At 38.5% G+C, this 21,895-nt stretch overlaps 1 protein-coding gene across 2 annotated transcripts in view; it reads right to left on the reverse strand.

Annotated features, from left to right (window-relative positions):
• Window positions 1-4,850: 4,850 nt before the first annotated feature.
• ZC3H8 (zinc finger CCCH-type containing 8) overlaps window positions 4,851-21,895 on the reverse strand; it is a 34,287-nt gene continuing 17,242 nt past the window's right edge. For both annotated transcript variants that reach the window (XM_037038653.1, XM_037038644.1), the window contains exons 4-9: window positions 21,168-21,301; window positions 19,317-19,436; window positions 18,825-18,936; window positions 17,510-17,619; window positions 15,803-15,850; window positions 4,851-4,925 (exon numbers count right to left, since the gene is read on the reverse strand). In XM_037038653.1, coding sequence (XP_036894548.1) covers window positions 15,824-15,850; window positions 17,510-17,619; window positions 18,825-18,936; window positions 19,317-19,436; window positions 21,168-21,301 — 503 coding nt within the window. In that variant the 3' untranslated portion in view covers window positions 4,851-4,925; window positions 15,803-15,823. The remainder of the gene's footprint in view (window positions 4,926-15,802; window positions 15,851-17,509; window positions 17,620-18,824; window positions 18,937-19,316; window positions 19,437-21,167; window positions 21,302-21,895) is intronic.

The raw sequence follows: 21,895 nt of genomic DNA on the forward strand, positions 1-21,895 counted from the left end.
AACCCCTTAAAGAAGCAGTTTAAAATTCTAGAGCTGGGTGAACACCCCGAATACTCGGGAACGAGGAGCCTCTCACTAGGAGGATGAGTTCAGGGAGCGCCGGGAGGAAAGGGGCGCTCCGGAAGAAGGGGACTTGAAGACAGCACGCATCAGTCCTCCTGCCAGCACGGACAACTTGCTCCAGTGCAGACAGACGTCGAAAAAAGAAGGTATTGTGGTGTCAAACAACACTCAGGAGAGAACAAGCCTTCCACTTCTGGAAAAGTGACCAAGGATCTCTGAGAATCCGCTTCACAAAAGTCATGGGAGAACTCTGGCAAAAACAGTCTGAAGCTATTTTTTTCAGAATTCTGGAAATTAAGTTCAAAAAGATGGATTCAGAGAGAATTCACTGAGGACAAACAGCTGAGCCTTGGTAAACGGCTGGGGCAGATAACTGCCTGGATCTCTCTCTGCTCCCCAGCCCACAGCTACAGTCCGTAACAACTAGAACCCGGGGGGGTGACCAGTGAGTGGGAAGGTCTGGAGCTCGAGAGGCACCCAGACCATCACTTTTGATCTAGATGACAGCTCGATGAGAAGCCATGTTCTCAAGGCATCATCTGACCAGACTCGGGAGCGATGCAAAAAAATTGGGGCTTTGAGAAAGGGCTGATTTGAGGACTGAGGTGGGAACATACAAAAGGAGTCCGGAGCACCTCTGCCAAGTTCATTCAGGTTGTTGGCAGAACTCAGCAACCAGTGGCTATAAGACTGAAGTTCCCATGGCCCTCTCGCAGCACGGCGACCTCTTCAAGGCTGGCAGAAAACCCCCCTGATGGGTCTCACTTTTGACCTCAGAAGGGCCCTGTGTCTTTTAAGGGTTCATCTGATTAGTTAAGACCCACCCAGGAACATCTCCCTTTCAATTTAACTCAAAACCAAGTGACTTGAGACCTTGATTATACAAAGGTAAAATTGCTTCATCTTTGATGGGTATCATAAGTCAATCCTAAGAGTGAAACCCAACACTCACAGTAATGCCCACTCGAAGGGAGGGGTTCGAGTACACCAGGTCATGGGGTTTTGGGAGCTGTCTTATTGCTCTGCCTCCCACAAAGAGGACAGGGGATGGGGAACAGACAGAAACCACTCTTGTTCTGGCTGGTGTGGCTCAGTGAATTGAGCACCAGCCTGCAAACCAAAGGGTTGCCAATTTGATCCCCAGTCAGGGCACATGCCTGGGTTGTAGGCCAGGTCCCCAGTAGAGGGTGAGTGAGAGGTAACCACACACTGATGTTTCCTTCCCTCTCTTTCCCCTCTAAAAATAAATAAATAAAATCTTTAAAAAAAAGAAAAGAAACAACTCTTTTTTGTAACAAACCTTTTTGTTTTTAAAATTTATTAGTCCAAAATAAATTTTGTAACAAATTTCATTTCACAGTAAACTTCTGACCTCATGCATATATAACTTTAGTTTAAAATTATATTCAAATCTAATGTGTCACTAAATAAAACCCACCACTTTTATGCACCAATAAAAGTAAAATGCCAAGTAAAATGCAACATTCTATCAACTGTAAAAGACAATCCAATCATAGTGATGTTAGCTATAACAATGTGTATCCCAGAATAAATGACACAACCAAGTTTACTTTTCCACATTTTTACATAATGTAGCGTCAGAAACTTCACAGCAATCACCAACAGCACTCTGAGGTGAGCTGGGCAGTTCAGCCCTCCCTACGAAGCAAGTACATTCCCTCCTTTCTCACACCGATTCTCACTGCATGACATCAGTGGGGGTCCAGACTGAACAAAGCCTTCGGTGCAGAGGGGTAAGGGGCAAAAACATGGACTTGGATGGATGAATGCAGGTTTGATTCCTGGCTCACATTTATCATCTTGCCTTTGGCTGCAGGTAAGAGAACCCAAGTCACAAGGGCTTAAACATTTAAAAAAAATATGTATTTTTATATGTATATAAAATTCCATGTGGTATAACATGCATTCTGAGGGCTGGCTGACTCCTAAGTCTGGTATATTGCATGGCTCAGTTATCAAGGACCCGGCTTCTTAACTTTCTTCTCTGTCATCCTCAGCTGGTTTGCTAGTTCCCCTTGAAGTCATTAGGCAGCTGCATCCGTTATGGGCGTCATATGCAGACACGGCCATGTCTAGCCTCTTCCTGTGTATCTTAAGAGATGATCACTTTTCCAGAAGTGTACCGGAGGACGCGTATTCCTATTTTAAGCCTAAACCAACTGCTGCAAAGAGTGGCACTTCCAGTGTTTGTTGAGACCAGTGGTTTGCGACTTTGGCAGTGCTTTGGAATGACCCGGAGGCTACTGAAAACCTCATGTCCGAACCCCAGCCCCACCCCCAAGTCAGAATTTCTGGGAGTGGGCCCCAGACAGCAGTATCTTTTACAAGGCTTCCTGGGTGAACGCAGTGTGAAGCCAAAGTCAATAACCACGACTTTAGACCCTTGTTGATACACCACTAAGGGTTGGGGCCAGGGCTTGCCATCCACAAAGCACAGACAGTGCCACAGAGGGAAGGACATCTCAGCACAAGTGGAGTTGTTAGGAAGGGGAGCACAGATACGCGTTGGTACACACCCAGGAACATGAGAAGGAGACCTTCTTATACACATGGTTTCCTCACTGATAAACAGTAACAACTGAGTTCACTACCGTAACCCCAGTGAGAGAACTGTGATAAGTATTAAGAAGGATTTTATGTATATGATCCCAGCATTTGTTCCACAAGTGCTTCCCCTGAGAGACTGATCTCGCTAAACCCCCAATGTGGGCTTGGTGCTTCTAACCGGAAACACAAGCCCCGTAACTTAGGCTGGATCACTGAATCACACTATTTTGACCTATACAAGTGACCTTGGAAGAAATCAGCAACTGTAACCCTCCCCTCCCCGGCCCCCAGAGGTTCTGATTATCAGAAACTAGTCAGCGACCTGAGACAACTGTGCGTCCGGAGATCCATGAAGACGGGACCAGTCACTTAACAGCTCTGGGTCTGGATTCCTTAAGTTCACCTGGATCAAGTCAAAACCCCAAAAGGCTATATATACTTATCTTACAAACTGGCCAAATTTGAGTTTTACTGTCATGTGGCTTTTAGTAACTGAGCACAAAAAAAGTTACATGAGACCTGTCACACAGAATATTTGAAATGAGAATTTTGTCCATTATATTCAGTGATTTCCATAATGAAGACCTACATAAAAACTGTTTCATGAAATTATTATTAGGAGAGGTTTTGCATCCTACCTTTCTGATAATAAAAGGCAAACAGATTACCTCTTAATCCTTTTTGTTTTGGCTCCAAAAAGAATCAAATTTAATACAGCCATGATAACCACGCCAGTCACATATATGTGTGTGTGTATTTTACAGCTTTCTTTACAACTTCCTTACTGGTATTTCCTCTGCTCCAGGTTATTTAACCAACTGTGGTTCCATTACACACACACTTGCTTGGAGCTGCAGGGGTCAGTGGGATTTAGTTCCCAGGAGGAAGCCAAGGGAGGCAGAGAGGAGCCAAGGGCAGCAGGAACTAAATCTCAGCAGGCTGAGAAGGCGAGACTAGAGAATTTAAAACTAGGCAGACAAGCAGATCCTGATTCAGGGTATTATCTCACAGTAGAGGCCCGGCTGAAGCAGTACACTGGAGAATCTGCTCTAACTAAGGAAAGGAAAGTGGACTAGAGGAGGCAAAGTGGAAAATGGAGGCACATCAGCTGGAAGGTGCTGTAACAACGCAGCTCTAAGAGACCCACAGCCTAGTGGCTGCTTTGGGTGCATGGGGTATACTTAAGAGAGTGTGTCTCTTTTAACTTGATTGAACACAATTTAAGAGATTTTACTGACACATTTGCCTCATCATTTCCTCTCTTTAGTGGACTAGGTTGCAACCAAATGCTTTGATTTATTTTTTGGCACACTCTATTTAGCAATTTAGCGATGTTGTTATTTTTCCCAGCAACAAAACAATATAATAGTTTGTTTCACAGGAACTAAAGTATACAGTTTGTATACTAAATATACAGTTTGTATACTAAAGTATACAGTTTGTACACTAAATATACAGTTTGTTTCACAGTATTTTTCTAATCATCATCAATACCACTATGTAAAAGTGCCTGTTTAGAATCTCATTATTTGTGTTTGGACAATTCCGTATTTCAGTACCATGTTGCAGGCGTCATTACACTACCAAAACTTACATTTTATGTAAGTGTATAATCTGACCACGATTTTTGAGCCAATGAGAATGATAACCATTCTTATATCTTACTTAACAAAAAAGTTAAGAACTCCAAGTTTTGGAATGGTATAGTAAGAGTCTGTGTACCATTTTTATTTTGAGTAATTAGAAACAGGAAACAACTTAAATGTCCAATAACAAAAAACTGGTCTTAAAAAAAATCACAGAACCACAATTTAAGTCATAAAATAGAATTGTGAGCAACCATTAAAAAAATACTGTACAAGCATTCAATGACATGAAAACTTCTATGTATCCATGTTCTATCTATTACTCCGTCTTCCAAGAGAAACCCAAGTTTTCTCTCTTCAATCTCGCACCTCTTCATTCATCCTCACTCAGCCTAACCCTACTTCCTATTTTACTGAGAAAACTAGATGAATCAAAACAGACTTCTGTAATTTCCTGCCACAGCGTTTACCTAGCAGCTATGCCACCTGTCTCCTCTCCCGCTCCAACAGCCGAACGGCCAGATGAAGACAACCCCTCACTTATCCACTGATTCTGTCCCTCCAAGGGCGCCGTCCATTGAAGAAGTGACATGTCATCATAATGATACAAGAGGGTGCTTTTTAAATGAGGAATCCAGTAAACCACTCCAGATGCCCAGTCTTGAACAGTCCTGAATGTACGCAAGAACACTCTTCGTCTATACAAAGCTACAGAAGAAAACAGAAAACAAAAACACCTCAGCTGGTAAAAATTAACGAACACAGCCACCCTCATCCCTCCGCCCGAAAAACATACAGCAGAAGAAAACAGTAACACAAAAATCCAAACTGAATTAAATATCTGTTTGGGAATCTAAAAAAGCAACTTGAATTGAAATTCAAAAAACTAAGGGCATAAGTGAACAAAAAATCAGAAGTAACGAAACAAGAGTTGACTAACTTCAGAAATAATATAACAAAAAAAATCATATGAAAAAACGAAGACTATTACAAAAAATTTGAATGGAAACTTAGTAAGGGTTATTGGACTAAAGTGGAAAAGAAGTCTAAAAATGAGTTGAAGGAAGTAAGTAGTATTTATTAAAGAAAGAAAACACATGGAAAGGGGAAACATGCAGATGTAATACACACATTAACTATAATATAAAATGACAGAAGCTAATGCAAATGTTTAGTCATTTAAATAAATGTGAATGGATTAATTCACTTATTAAAGAAGAAAAGAATTTTTGGTTTGGCTCACAAGCAGAACCCAGTCGTATGCTCTATATAAGAAATAAACCTAAAACTTAAATCAGAAAAGCTAAAAATAATGTGGTGGGCAAATAAACATTAAAAGCAAATAAATGCAGGGGTGAAATGGTGATAGGAGACTTGACTTTAGGTGGTGAACACACAATGTGATATACAGATGAGGTGTTAAGAATTGTACACCTGAAACCTGTATAATTTATTAACCATTGTTACCCAATAAATCTGATTAAAAATAATAAAGTACTAGAAAAAGCTTTTTAAATTAAGTTTTCTGTAAAAAAAGAAAAAAGTAGATGCAAACAAATTTCCAGCTGTAATGCAGAATCTGAAACCACATCAGGAAAGTTTCTTCAATGTTACGTGAAAATTCGTTAGTCCACATTGCATGCTGGGCGACTGGTTTACCCACGCATAATTTTGTAGTAGTGTCAGGCACTGTTTATTTGGAAAATGTTAGCTTAATATTTTGTGCAGATTTTTCAAATGTTCTATTACAAAGTATTTTAAAAATCACATTCTTTAACATCATCAACCAACCGCATCAAAAAAAATCTTTACGTATAGAAAAGCTTTCAAGCTCACAGAGGCACATAAAATGTTCCAAAATTGTCCTTATGCTCAACTGCCAGAATTTTATAATTGAAAACAAATATTTTCAGTTGTTTTCTTTGAAGTGACAGTCACTCCATTCGCTTGTGGAAAACTGCCTGCCAAACCTGCACATCTGAAGAAACCAGTTGGCCCCGCAGTTGTTCTTTTAAGTAAAGAGTATTCATAAAAAGCAAAGCACAGATAATTCAGCTTGAACTCACATGACAGCACAAGTGTTCATGTTTAGAATACCACTTAGTGTGTAGAAATATTTGGTACATCTTCCTATTTTGCTAGACACAATACCGAAAGACGGGCACTCAAGAACTGAGGTTTAATAGCGTGCATACTTGTTACTGCTTCATTAAGGGAACCCTTAAATGCAACTGGTACCTGATGTAGATGTTTTCAAAGGAGAACTCTCTTCAACGTTTAGAAACTAGACAGTCCCACTGGACTCTTCCAGTGGAAATGCCTCTACAGTGAGCCGATTAAGTATGATGCTGACTTTCTAAGTATAACGTATCATGTTAAAAAAAAAATCCACCCAATGATCTCACATGTAAAAATACTTAAAGATTCCACAAAAAACTGTTAAAAACAAACAAATTTAGCAAAGTAATACGATACACAGTCAACAAACAAAAATCTATTACATTTCTACACACTAACAATAAGTAATCTGAAAAGGAAATTAAGAAAGTAATTCTATTTACTGTATCACAAAAGAATTCAAATACTTAGGAGTTAACTTAGCCAAGAAAGAGAAACACTGTACCGTGAAAACTACGAAACAATGCTGAAGGAATTTAAAGACATAAATAAATGAAAGACAAGCCCTTGCTCATGAATTAGAAGACATAATACTGTTATGATGTCAACACTACAGAAAGTTACCTACAGACTCAACGTGATCCCTATCGAAATCCAGAAGAGAGAACTTCATCCCAAAATTCACACAAAATCTCAAGTGGCCTCAATTAGCCAGAACACATTTGGAAAAGAACAAAGACCAATGGAATGGAATACATAGAGCCCAGAAACAAACACTCACATACTTGGTCAGATGATTTTCAACAAGGAGCCAAGATCCTTCAATGGGGAAGGGACACCTTTTCAACAAATGGTGCTGAAAAAACTGGATATCCACAGGCAAAGGAATGAAGCTGGAGCTTACCTCACAACAAACACAAAATGAATCCAAGATCTAAACATAAGAGCTAGAGCTATATAACCCTTATAGGAAAACACAAGCTAAGTGGGGAAGGGAGGTTAAGGGGTGGAGGGATTAAGCAAAAAGGAAAAAGGACTCAGACATGGCCAACAGTGTGGAAATTTCAGGAGGGACAAGGGTAATGGGAAAAAAATTAATGGTAGTGGAAAAAAAATTTCAAAAACAAAACATAGGACAAAAGCTTCACAACATTGGATTTGGCAGTGATTTCTTGAATATAGCACCAAAGGTACAGAAAATAAAAATAAACAAATTGCACTTCATAAAAATTTTAAAATCTTGTGTAAGAAAGAATACTATCAATAGAGTAAAAAGGCAATCCACAGAATCAGAGAAAATACTTGCAAATCATATATATTCTAAGAGACTAATATCCCGAATGCATAGAGAACTCCTAAAACTTAACAACAAAAAACACCCCATTCAAAAAAAGGAAAGGGACTTCAATATACAATTCTCCAAACAAGATGTGCAATGGCCAATAAACACATGAAAAGAAGCTCAACATCACTAATCATTAGGGAAATGCAAGTCAAAACTATGAGATACGACCTCACACACCCACACACAAAGTGCTGGTGAGGCTGTGGAGAAATGACAACACTGCACTGTTGATGGGAATGTAAGTTGTATAGCTGCTGCAGAAAACAGTATGGCGATTCCTTAAAAAATTAAAAATAGAGGGGAGATCCAAGATGGCAGAGGAGTAAGTGGAAGCTACACTAACCTTCTACCAAGACCTTTCTGGAATTACAACTAAATTATAGATAAATTGTCCTGAATAACCAATTGAACAGTAGCTGGAGAGAAGCCTTCTAACCACGGGCAGATAGAAGAAACCACTTCACCACAACGTGACTGGTAGGGAGTGTAGAAAAGGTGCGAGAGGGCTGGCTGGGCTCCCACAGGTGGCATCTAAAGTTCCAAAGGGATATTTCAGTGGCCCTTCTTAGGGGGTGGTCCTCCTAAGAAGTGTAGGGTCTAAATCCCAAGCTGAGCTCCCCAGTCTATACACCAGAGCCACAAAGGATCCAAGAGAACACCCAGCTGTGAAAAGTAGACGGGTTTCTATCCACCAGGGACAGATGGCTGGAGACACATAGAGACTCTTAAAGGGTCAACACAAAAAATTCTGTTTGCAGCCACTTACCCTGGGCTCTAGCAAAGGAGGGAAAGGTGGACTAAAGACACATGAAGAGAGTGTGGGGTTGGTGGTTCTGGGGAGAAAACTGAAGGAACAGCCACCAGGATCTCTGTGTTGAGTCATCCTCCATACTGCAGAAGCCATCTTTCTCAGGCAGAGCTCTCCTCTCCAAGAGGTATCAGCCTGAGGGGAAGTGATAGACTCGCCTGCAGGAATTACTCTGCCCTACCCAGTGGAGCTTAAGCCTGTGGCTGATTACAGATTGATTAGTTTAACAACTGATCAGTTTAACAAGATTAGTTTAACAACTAAGGCAGAAAATACAAAGTAGCAACCAAAAAAAGGAAGACAAACAAAAAGACCCCAAATAAAAGAATGAGAGAATTCTCCAAAAGAACCAGATGAAATGGAGGCAAACAATTTATCAGCTAGAGTTTTCGATGTAATGATTACAAGGCTACTCAACACCATGAAAAAAGACATAGAAACCATAAAAAAAAGGACCAGTCAGATATAAAGAAAGGTTCTGGCTNTCCACCAGGGACAGATGGCTGGAGACACATAGAGACTCTTAAAGGGTCAACACAAAAAATTCTGTTTGCAGCCACTTACCCTGGGCTCTGGCAAAGGAGGGAAAGGTGGACTAAAGACACATGAAGAGAGTGTGGGGTTGGTGGTTCTGGGGAGAAAACTGAAGGAACAGCCACCAGGATCTCTGTGTTGAGTCATCCTCCATACTGCAGAAGCCATCTTTCTCAGGCAGAGCTCTCCTCTCCAAGAGGTATCAGCCTGAGGGGAAGTGATAGACTCGCCTGCAGGAATTACTCTGCCCTACCCAGTGGAGCTTAAGCCTGTGGCTGATTACAGATTGATTAGTTTAACAACTGATCAGTTTAACAAGATTAGTTTAACAACTAAGGCAGAAAATACAAAGTAGCAACCAAAAAAAGGAAGACAAACAAAAAGACCCCAAATAAAAGAATGAGAGAATTCTCCAAAAGAACCAGATGAAATGGAGGCAAACAGTTTATCAGCTAGAGTTTTTGATGTAATGATTACAAGGCTACTCAACACCATGAAAAAAGACATAGAAACCATAAAAAAAAGGACCAGTCAGATATAAAGAGTTCAATTCCCAGGGTACACGCCTGGGTTGCAGGCCAGGTCTCCAGTAGGGTGTGCTTGGGTGGCAACCACAAGTTGATGTTTCTCTTCCTCTTTTTCCCTCCCTTCCCCTCTCTAAAAATAAATAAAGTCTTTTTAAAAAATCAAGAATGCAATATCTGAAATAAATAATGGGCTGGAAGGAATAAACAGTAGGTTAGATAAAGCAGAGGATCGAATCAGTGATTTGGAAGATATGGCAGAAAGAAAACACCTAGGCAGAGCAACAAAAAAGATAAAAGAATTTTAAAAAATAAGGAGAGCTTAAGAAACACTTTGGATAACATGAAGCATAACAACATCTGCATCATGGGAATATCAGAAGGAGAAGAGAGTAAGCAAGGGATCGAGAACCTATTTGAAGAAATAATGACCAAAAACTTCCCTAATCTGGTGAAGGAAAAGGATACACAAGTCCTGGAAGCTCAGAGAGTCCCAAACAAGTTGGACTCAGAGGCCTACACTGAGACACTTCATAATGATAAAGGGAACAATCCAACAAGAGGATATAACCCTAGTAAACATTTATGTACCCAACCTAGGAGTACCTAACTATGTAAAGCAAATATGGATGAACATAAACAGACTGACAAAAAAACAATCATAGTTGGGGACTTTAACACCCTGTTGACTTCAACAGATAGATCTTCCAGACAGAAACTGAACAAGGGGACAGCGGCCTTAAATGACCCACTAGATCAAATGGATTTAATTGGTACCTTCAGAGCATTTCACCACAAAACAGCAGGATATACATACTTTTCAAACGCACATGGAATGTTTTCTAGGATAGACCACATTCGGAAACAAAACACATCTCAATAAAATTAAGAAGACTGAAATCCTATCAAGCATCTTCTCTGACCATAATTCTATGGAACTAGAAATCAATCACAAGAAAAACACTGAAAAACACACAAAGACATTAAAGCTAAATAACATTTTGTTAAACAATGAGTGGTAAACAATGAGATCAAGGAAGAAATCAAAAGATACCTTGAAACAAATGAAAATAAGGACACAACAACCCCAAATCTGTGGGACACTGGGAAAGCAATACTAAGAGGGAAATCATAGCATTATGAGCCCATCTCAAAAAACAAGAACAAGCTTAAGTAAACAACCTAACTTTACACTTAAAGGAACTTAAAAAAGAACAATAAGTAAAGCACAAAGTGAGAAGGAAGTAATAAAGATCACAGCAGAAAAAAACAAAATATTGTCTAAAAAACAATAGAAAAGATCAATGAATCCATGAGTGCTTCTTTGAAAAGATAAAGAAGACTGACAAACCTTTAACCAGACTCATTAAGAAAAAAAGAGAAAGGACCCAAATAGATAAAATCAGAAAATCACAAATGAAAGAGGAGAAATAATAACTGACACCAAAGAAATACAAAAGACCGAAACAAAATATTATGAACAACTATATGCCAACAAACTGGAAAACCTAGACAAAATGGATATATTCTAGAAACATATATGTAATCTTTTAAAATGAAATCAGGAAGAATTGGAGAATCTGAATAGGCAGATTACACCTAGTGAAATCAAAGCAGTAATCAAACAACTCCTGACAAAAGCATGGACTGGATGGCTTCACAGGTGAATTTTACCAAACGTCCCAAGAAGAACTAACACCTCTCCTTCTCAAACTATTTCATAAAAATCAAGATGAAGGAAGGCTCTTAAATTCCTTTTACAAAGCCAGCATTATCCTAATTCCAAAACCAGATAAAGACACTACAAAGAAAGAAAATTATAGGCCAATATCCCTGATGAACATAGATGCTAAAATCCTAAACCCTAAATCCAAAACACATTAGCAAACCAAATACAACAGTGCATCAGAAAGATCACACACCATGATTGAGTGTGATTTATTCTGGGAATGCCAGATTGGCACAACATTTGCAAACCAATAAATGTGATTTACCACATAAACAAAATGAAGGACAAAACTACGTGATCGTATCAGTAGATGTAGAAAAAGCATTTGATAAAATCCATCACCATTTTATAGTAAAAACTCTCAGCAAAGTGGGAACAGAAGGAACATACCTAAACATAGTAAAAGCCATCTATGACAAACCCACTACCAGTAGTACATTCACCGGGCAAGAACTACAAGCGTTCCCCTTAAGACTGGGAACAAGACTGGGATGCCTGCTTTCATCTCTCTTACTCAACATAGTACTGGAAGTCCTAGCCACAGCAATCAGACAAGAAGAAATAAAAGGCACCCAAATTAGAAAAGAAGTAAAACTGTCTTTATTTGCAGATTCCACAAAGAAACTACCAGAACTGGTAAATGAATTCAGCAAAGTAGCAGGACACAAAAGTAATATACAGAAGTCAGCTGCATTTTTATATGCCAATAACAAAGGGAAATTAAGAAAACAATCCTATTTACAATTGCTTCAAAAAGTATAAAATACCTATGAATAAACCTAAACAAGGATGTAAAGACCTGTACTTGGAAAACGATAAGACACTGAAGAAAGAAACTGAAGATAACAAATAATTGGAAGCACATACTGTGTTCATGGATGAGAAGAATTAACATCATTAAAATGTCCATACTACCCAAAGCAATCTATAGATTCAATGCAATTCCTATCAAGATTCCAATGACATATTTCACAGAACTGGAACAAATACTTCAAACATTTATATGGGACCACAAAAGGCTGTGCGTAGAAACAGTGATCCTGAGAAAGAAGAACAAAATTGGAGGAATCATGCTACCTAGTATCACGCTATACTATAAGGCCATAGTAATCAAAACAGCATGGCACTTGCATACAACAGACACAAAGATCAATGGAAGAGAAGGGAGAGCCCAGAAATAAACCCATAGCTTTACAGTCAGTTAATATTTGACAGAGGAAGGAAGTACATACATTTGGCTAAAAATAGTTTATTCAATAAATGGTGTTGGGAACATTGGACAGATTTGTGCAGAAAAATGAAACTATGCTGCCTGCTTACACCATATACAAGAGTAAATTCAAAATAGATCAAAAACTTAAATGTTAGACCCCAAACCATGAAGATCCTAGAAGAAAACATAGGCAGCAAAATCTCAGACATTGCTCCTAGCAATTTTTTTATTGGATATATCACCCCAGGCAAGGGAAACAAAAGAAAAAAAATGGAACAACATCCAACTAAAAAGTTTTTGCACAGCAAAGGAAATCATCAACAAAATAAAAAGGCAATCCACAGAATAAGAGAACACATTTGCTGGTATATCTTATAAGAGGTTAATATCCAAAATTTATAAAGTACTTACAAAACTCAACACCAAAAAATCTCCAAAAAACCCAATTAAAAAATGGGCAAAGGACCTGAATAGATACCTCTCCAAAGCGGACATACAGATGGCCAAAAGGCATCTGTATGAAAAGATGATCAATGTTACTAATCATCAGAGAAATGGAAATTAAAACCACAATGAGATACCACCTCACACCTGTCAGAATGGTTATCAACAAACAAGTGCTGTTGAGGACGTGGAGTAAAGAGGAACCCTTCTGCACTGCTGGTGGGAACGCAGATTGGTACAGACACTGTGGGAAGCAATAAGGAGGCATCCCCCCAAGTTAAAAATGGCCCTGGCTGGTGTGGCTCAGTGAATTGAGCATCAGCCTGAGAACAAAGAGTCACTAGTTCAATTCCCAGTCAGGGCACATGCCTGGGTTGCAGGCCAGGTTCCTAGCAGGGGGCGCACAAGAGGCAACCACACATTGATGTTTCTCTCCCTCTTTATTCCTCCCTTCCCCTCTCTAAAAATAAATAAATAAAATCTTAAAAAAAAAGAATTAGCATATGATCTTGCAATTCTACTTTTGGGTATATATTTAGAATTACAAGTAGGGTTTCAAAAAGATATTTATATACCCACGTCCCTAAGAACATTATTCGCAACAGTTAAAACATGAAAGCACCTCAAGTGACCACTGACAGGCAAATGAGTGAGTAAAATGTAACACCGTTTTCTGCCATATGTAATGTGCACCCATGTTTTTGACCCAAACTTTCAGGAAAAATTCTTTAAATTTTTTTAATCAACTTTTTCTTTCTTTACATTTATATACCTTTCTTTGGTATTATAAAAGAATTTTAGCATTTATTTTTGAACATACAGATATCGTTATTGCTTTCTAGAGTTTAACTTTTAATGCATAAGCATAAATAAAATGAAAAACATTAACACTGAGAATCAGAACTACCCATGTATAATGTGCATCCTTATTTTTCCCTTAAAAATTTGGGCAAAAAGTGCACATTTACATGGCATTTACATACAATAAAATATTATTCAGCCTTACCGTTAAATAAAAGAAATAGTTTTGATTCTTCCACTCTCCTTTTATCCACAGCCACACACCCTTTTTCATGTAGTCTAGCAGTTCCTCTCACAGAGAAAGGGCACAAAGTAGAGTACGATTTCTACTCCTGGCCACTGGGTTGTGAGTAAATGTGAGGAAAAAAGGGCCTCTTGAGCTGCTATGAAATGAACACGCCCAGCTAGCCCACGGATCCCAAAAGGACAAATGTGGGACACAACCATCCAATCAACCTACTGCATGAAGTAGAGCCAACCCAGCCAACCTGCAGATGCATGAAATAAAATTTTATTTTTACATGGTATGGAGAGAGTTTGTGGTTGTTTGTTAAAATCCATTATTGTGGCAAATTTTAACTGATAATTTCCAAGGGATTAAAATATAAATAAAAAAAAGTAAAACTGAGAAAAAGACTGTCAAGGTAAGTAATTCAGCTCACTGAGACACCTCAAAAAAGTGAAAAGCGAGCCCACCAAACAGAAGACCTGCCACGTGTATCACACAAAGGGTTGTACCAGCAATCCATGGAACCAACCTACAGAGGACAATCGGCCCAACGGTGAGACTCAGAAGCTAGTAAGAAAGGAACTTGAATTTCTTGAAAATAAAGCCATGTGACACCATTTTTACACCTAGTAAATTGGTTAAAAAAAAAGTCTGAAGAAAACAAAGATCAGTAAGTGGATCAACAGTTCTTTTACACAGTTGGTGGGTGTACACGTACTCACAGAAGATTGGTACCATCTTAAATTTTAAGATGATATAACAATTCTAGATATTTTTAAATATTTATTTAAGAATACTGTATTTATTCTTTAAATCCTAAATATTAAGATAATACAACAATTCTACTCCTTGGTATGCACGCAGGACAACTCACACACATTTATACCAGGAGACAGGAACACAATTATTTGTAGTATTTAAAAAACTGAAGAAAACCTCAGTGTCCATCAATAGTAGAATAACTAAATAATCTACAACATTCAATGATTGAAATGTGATGTAGGAGTAAAAATGAATGAATGACAGCTGCATGCATCTATATAAATCTTAGAAGGATAAGCCCTGGCTAGTGTGGCTCAGTGGACTGAGTGCCGGACTACAAACCAAAGGGTCACTGGTTCAACTCCCAGTCAGGGCACATGCCTTGGTTGCAGCCCAGGTCTCCAACAGTGGGCACTCGAGGCAACCATTGATGTTTCTCTCCCTCTCTTTCTCCCTTCTTCCCTCTCTCTAAAAATAAATAAATAAAATCTTTAAAACAATCTTAGGAGGATAATGTTCAGTGAAAATAGCAGATCACCAATTAATACAGAGTATGATACTATTTTAAAAAATCCAAACGCAAGCATGACTGAATATACTATTTAGTGAATCATGTACCTTCAATGAATTTACAAAGAAACAGAAGAGGAAAATAAAATATAAAATATGATGACAAATCCACAGGAGGAGGCTGGTCCATGGAGACCCGCAATATCCAGGGTCCAGCACAAATAACAGCCCTACTTTATTACAAAATTTTTCATTACAAAATAAGCATGCAATTCTGTAATATAACAATATCACATTCAAGTATAACACGTGATATTTTAGGTCAAATATTCAAATTGAACCTATAAATTATTACGCCCATAACACTGCCCTACCAAATGCACTCGAGCAGGCGTTAATTCTGCTAAACCCTGTATATCTGCGCCTATGTACCAAATATTTAAAAAATTTTTCAGTAGGGGAAGAGAGAGAAAATGATTTTTTTTAAAGAAAAAGTAAAAGCCTTGTTTCCATGTCAATTTCCAGAGGTGTTTAAGAAAAAAAGAAATGTGCTAAATCTTAATTTTACCTTTTTAAATGTATTTTATTTTCATGACTTCTTTTCAGTATCCAAAACCTAGTATAAAAAAAAAATCACAATTGTTTTTATGCATTATCATGTATATCATCCTACTCTGGTAATTTTCTCATGATCCCAATAACATTCATCCTAGTAATCATCTCATACTGACTGGAAGAGAAACTAAAAAACAAATTTTATATGTCATTTTTCCATATATATTTCATACTAATAATGACATATTGGGTACGACTTCTAATGCCAGAGTATCCCTTCAGATTTTACAACCTAAAAATATCAGAAACAAGCACCTTTGACTTTCTAACATTTGCATATGCTCAAAAAAACTGCTGTAAGTTGGTATTGCTTAGCTTTAAAAGTTGGTATGGCTTAGCTTTTTATTTTCAGTTATATTTCAAGTTAATTTTAGAGACAGTTGCTCCAAAAAACACATGGAAAATGAGAGAATATAAATGGCTGTTATTTTTCAATTATCCTTTCTCCCAGACTGAAGGAACATCTGAAGATAACATTCTGAAGTAACTGGAGTATTCTGTTGTTGGGAACCGCTCTGCCTGGTTTTAGGAATTGTAACTGCCTCCCATGGCTAAGAGTGAGTGAGTGAGTGACCTCCCGAATACAAGCCACAAAGGAGACAAAGCTTGTCTCTGGTAGCAATTGCTGCCTCAGCTTACTCCCCTGCCCGCAAAGCATGGTCGATGTCCACGACGGGAAAGACTCCTCACAGAGAGGGGTAACCTAAGCCAGACACGATCACTTGGGAGGCCATCATGGAAGGACTCGTGGGGCTGTAACAAAGAGGGAGCGATGGACCCTTGCCCCCCAGCTTTGTGACATAGCCCAAGTTCCCATTTCCATCTGGGAGAAGCGCTTCCAGGCTCTAATCCACTTAAGCCTAAAAACCTATGATGGGGAAGGCGGTGCAGTCCTTTGTTGGCCAGAGCGGTTCCTGGGGTGATGGGCATAAGAAAGAATATGTAAAAATCCTGTGAAACCTGCTTTGTTTAGAATGCTCTCATTTAAATGATAAGGATCCAAGCAAGAAGTTTGTTCCTCAAAGTTTTATGGCTCATTAGCTATCTGACCCTGACTGAGAATAAGCCCTCATAGTTCTCTGAATGCTATCTATTGTTTGATCCTTACCTGTATTCTTGTACAAATGAACCCAATAAAAACTCCTTGAGGAAGGGGCTCTTGGCCCTTCCCCTTTGAGGGATTGGCCACCTTTCCTCCCCAAGCAGATCATGTCTTGGTAGTTTCGCTTTCATCTGTGGCAGCCGGTGTGTGTGGGGGGACACTTTGCGGGTAAAATTGCCCCCACATTCTGTGATGTAACTCTAAGATGTTTATTAACCAATGATCCTTAACTGTCCTTCCAAGAGTATAATAGCAATACCTTTCTCGTATTTCCTGTTTCCTTTTTTCAGCTGAGCTATTAACACTTGTAACTGCACTGAAAGTTTTGAGAACACTCCAATTTACACCAGCAATGAATGTAACTTTTCCTTTAAACTACAAGGAAAAATGTATAAATGAAAAATAACATCCTAAAATAAAGTAAATTCTTAAATTATCAGTCCTCCCATACGCCACATGCTAAACTATGAGGTACCTTCCTTCAAGAACAGTAACTCTTCAAATTCTCACCTTTAGTTCGCGTTCCTTTAAAAAAAAAAGGACTAAAATCGTACTTACTTTAGCCAACAGTTCCTGCGTTTCAGCTGTCAGAGGAGCATGTGAAAACTTGCAGTGCTCTCCCTGGTAACATTTTGTTCCTGTATGGTAAAACTTGCAAGGATATTCATGTATTCCAATGTTAAGGAAGAGAACGATCTTAATCCAACTAAAATAACTTGCTATTCATTTAAGGACTTTATTCTTCCTAAAGGCCCTTCTGACTAGTAGAAACATTGAAATGCCCATTTAAAATTCCCCATTTAAGACAATAAATTATTAATTGGGTTACATGAAAAAAATCTAATTTCAGGATGATTAAATAAATCAACTTATTGGCTATCACAGGACATTTTCTGCTTCATATCTATTCATATAATAGACTACAGATAGGCTCCACTGATATAAGAGATGTGTATAAACACCTTGAGAAGTGTGATTATTTTTTAAAATGCTATTTTGGAGTAGAGGAATTAAAATGAATGACAATGATATGTCTTAACAAATCTGGATCCTTGTGTAATAGGATCAGTTTATACAGTGGCAACATTATTTCCTAGGATAAGTTTCTCAAGTTGTAATTTGAGATTTCTTGTACTGAATGAAAGTGACTAAAGCTGCTATTACCCGACAATGTTCATGTTCCATGCCTTTGTAACATGTCTGCACCATGAGCACTGCAGGGAGAGTTATTCTTCAAATTAAGGGAGGGACAGCTAACCCTTGGGCCACATGAGGCCCAGGATGGCTATGAATGTGGCCCAAAACAAAATTGTAAATTTACTTAAAACCTGTTTTTTTTGCTCATCAGTTTTCATTAGTGTTTGTGTGGCCCCAGACAAAATTGTAAATTTACTTAAAACATTTTTTTGCTCATCAGTTTTCATTAGTGTTTTCATTTAATGGGTGGCCCAAGACAACTCCTCGTCTTGCAGTGCGGCCCAGACCCGCCGAAAGTTCAGACACCCCTGCTAGTACAGGACACAGAAAACAAGCACTCCCAAACTATGCAATTCCTGCCTCTTCAGATGGAGGAGCTTACACGAATACAGATTCAATGAGTGAACGTCAGTGCAGAAACCCTGACAAAGTCTTTCTGGGACCTGAACAGGTCTCGTGAAACCTGCTGTATTTCTGACAGAATTTCTAAGGAATCCCTCTTTTCCTATAGGGGAAAAAAAAATCTGTATACAATTTAATCATTTTAATACTTACTGATTTGGGCTTAGATGATATACTTTTGCCATAGCTAAAACACTCGAAATGATACATATTTAAAATGCCTGTGTAAGTATTTAGGAAGAGTGAAGTTATAATATCTTGCGATAAAGGATATTATGCAAATACAGACAGTTTTCACCTCTGGTACAATATCCTTGTACATAAAATTTACACATTTCCTTTTTCTTCTCTATCTCTGCATCGTGATCAAATTTACACTCGTCTCCCTGAGCAAAGAGAAGGAACAAGGAAAAGCCATTATTTCTCACAGTTAAGTCAATATAATTCCTACTAAACTTTAGATAAACAAGTAACTCCAGGGAAAAAACCCAAGTCTTAGAATCTATACAGTCCAATTCTTAATGAGTTATCTTATGACCATATCACATTTATCTACTTAAAACTTTAAGTCCTAAACAATATGTAATACAAAACATTTAAAGAAAATATCTTTCTTAAACATAAAATAGTAAAATTTTCCATGTGAACCTTTTCCAGAAGGAAACAGGTATGCTTTTAACATGTTTAATAGAAACAGGAGTTGGTTTTAGTACATTTTTTGCTGTATCTTACATTTTAGTATATTTTTGCTGACACATTTTTATACCTTAATACATTTCCTTTCAAGGAAGTATTTACAGACTTGCTTCCCCTTGCGTTCCACTGTGTGCTGGTTGATAAACCCCTGACTCATTCGCACGTGCTGCTTCTCTTTAGGTTTACCATCCTTTGAAAAAAAAAACAAAAAACTAAATGTGAGAAAAAGAAAATCTTATTCCACTGCACGAAATTATTTTAAACCACCTATAAAACACTAAGAGGCGACTCTTTAAAATTTGCCTTGATGTACAGATTTGGACTTTGATACACTGGTTAAAAAATGAATGCTTTTGTCAGTTTCAACAGCATTTCATCATTGAACATTGGTATTTATTGTACTTTGCCCTTACTTTTTAAAAAAGTTTTATTTATTTATTTTCAGAGAGAGGAAGGGAGACAGAGAGGGAAACATCAGCGTGTGGTTGCCTCTTGGCACACCCCCTACTGGGGACCTAGCCTGCAACCCAGGCTTGCACCCTGACTGGGAATTGAACCGGTGACCCTTTGGTTCACAGGCCGACACTCAATCCACTGAGCCACACCAGGGCATGCTCTTACTTTTTTAAATGAATAAAAAATATTTAAAAATAGAAGTGTTACTACTTGTGATAGAAAGTGGAGTGCAAGACCAAGGCTCTTCCGATCAATTGAGGCCAAGCTGGAAATCATAAGGTGAACTGAAAGCAGTAGAATGTTTCATTTCAATGAGATGCTCTCTGGGTGTGAGCTGAGTACACTAATCAGGTCAAATAAACATAACTAGGACTATACCCTCAAAGACGGTGATAAAGATGTATAAAACAAAGGGGGATTTCAGAATACCTTTTAGCTCCTTAGAAGCACAAACCACTCTTAGCGTGTTGACTTGTAATACAGCTTCTAGCTTCTGTACACCAAATTTCTGAATAGTTTGAGAAATACGGTATGTGCAAAGAAGGACGCTGGCTGTACATTTACAGGTCTGCTTTGCAATAATGTCAAATATCCATTTAGCACTACCAAATATGTCTTATAAATCTGTTAGTATAAAGCTGGTTTTATTTGGTTATGCTATTAAATTGTGACATATATGTTTATAATTTGTTCCTCATGTACAAGAGCTATCAGCTTTGCCCAAATAACCTTTTAAATCATTGTAAACCAAATGAAAGGAAATACTGATGGGGGTGAAAACACAAAGTTCCAGTGCAGGCCGGGCCCTGTGTGACCACAGGCAGTCACTGGAACCCTGGGGCCTCAGATTTCTCATCTGTAAAATATGGGGGCAGAGCAAGATTTTACATCAATATGTTTCAATCTATATTATTTGGAATTTCTAGTATTTAACTACTTGTCCCTATGGCCAAACCTAATAAAAAGTTGCCACATATTCTAGAAGCCCTTAGAAAGGCAGAGTCCAGAGGAATCACTGTCCCACCCTGATAACATACACAGACCAAGGAAGAGGAACTTCTAGAAGCAAAATCAAACTACAAGGAGGGTAGGGGGTGGCTGGTAAGGCCAATGCTCAGATACATTCATTTTTAACTTCCAGAGGGAGTGAAGAACCAGCAGACCAGGGACTGCAGCAGGAGAATCTTTGTAATTCTCTGTGGCCTTTCACATGAGCTCATGATCGTTGTATCTTCTCCCTGTTTTCTACTCCGTTTTCCCATGGACACTGACAGCACAACACTCACAAATCAAGGGGCTTGTGTGCACAAATCTGGGACATCGGGTGCAACAGGAAGGCTGTAGGTGGGGGCTGGCGGCTCCCGCGTGAGGGAGAATGTGGAAGCCACTCAGGTTGGGGATTTCACCTCTGACAACCCTCCTTTTGTGGCTTGTCACTGAAGATAAGACAGAATGGTCCCTGTACCTGTTCCTGTGAGCCACTGTTGCTCAGTGACGCACTGGACCCGTTGTCCGAAGTGCCAGGCCATTTCCGCTTCATTTTCTTCTGTTTACCATTCTTGTGGGCCGCTTTAAGGTTTTTCTTTTTTTGTTTAACAGCTAAAAACACAAAGTTAACTTTAATGACGTAGTAAAAGTACAATAGCAGTTTACTCTTTAAAAGTACACTCTATAGTAACACAGAAGTTCTACTCAATGAATGAAATGGGCATGATGCTGCTCTGTCTTCCTAGAAACTGAGGGATTAAAAGATCAAAGAGAACATCAATATATTCTGTATCCTAATGCATTCTCTGCGAAATATATACAGTACTGTCAGGAAAAAAACCAGATAATGCCTGAAATTAGTCTTACTAGCCACCAGCCAGACCCTTTGGAAGTGTTCTGAGTGTTTTGGGTCTAATCAGGAACTCCACAGCACGGCAACAGTAAAACTTCAAACGTTTGAGCTGCACACATTACTGATACATTTTTCACTAGGAACACTTCACAACAGACTAAATTTAGATGACCCATGTTACACAGAAAAACATTTAAAGGGGAGCGTCAGTAAAATGAGAGGATTAAGAATTTCATTTATACAATGATATTGTAGTAACTATGTATGGCGTCAGACGGGTATGAGACGTATTTATATAACTCACTTTTCAAGTTATATAAATGTCTAGTTGCTGAAACTAATACTGTATGCCA

This window comes from Sturnira hondurensis, unplaced genomic scaffold, assembly GCF_014824575.4.
Source record: "Sturnira hondurensis isolate 20B ecotype Veracruz unplaced genomic scaffold, ASM1482457v3 Scaffold0002039, whole genome shotgun sequence".
In the NCBI taxonomy this organism is placed as follows: domain Eukaryota; kingdom Metazoa; phylum Chordata; class Mammalia; order Chiroptera; family Phyllostomidae; genus Sturnira; species Sturnira hondurensis.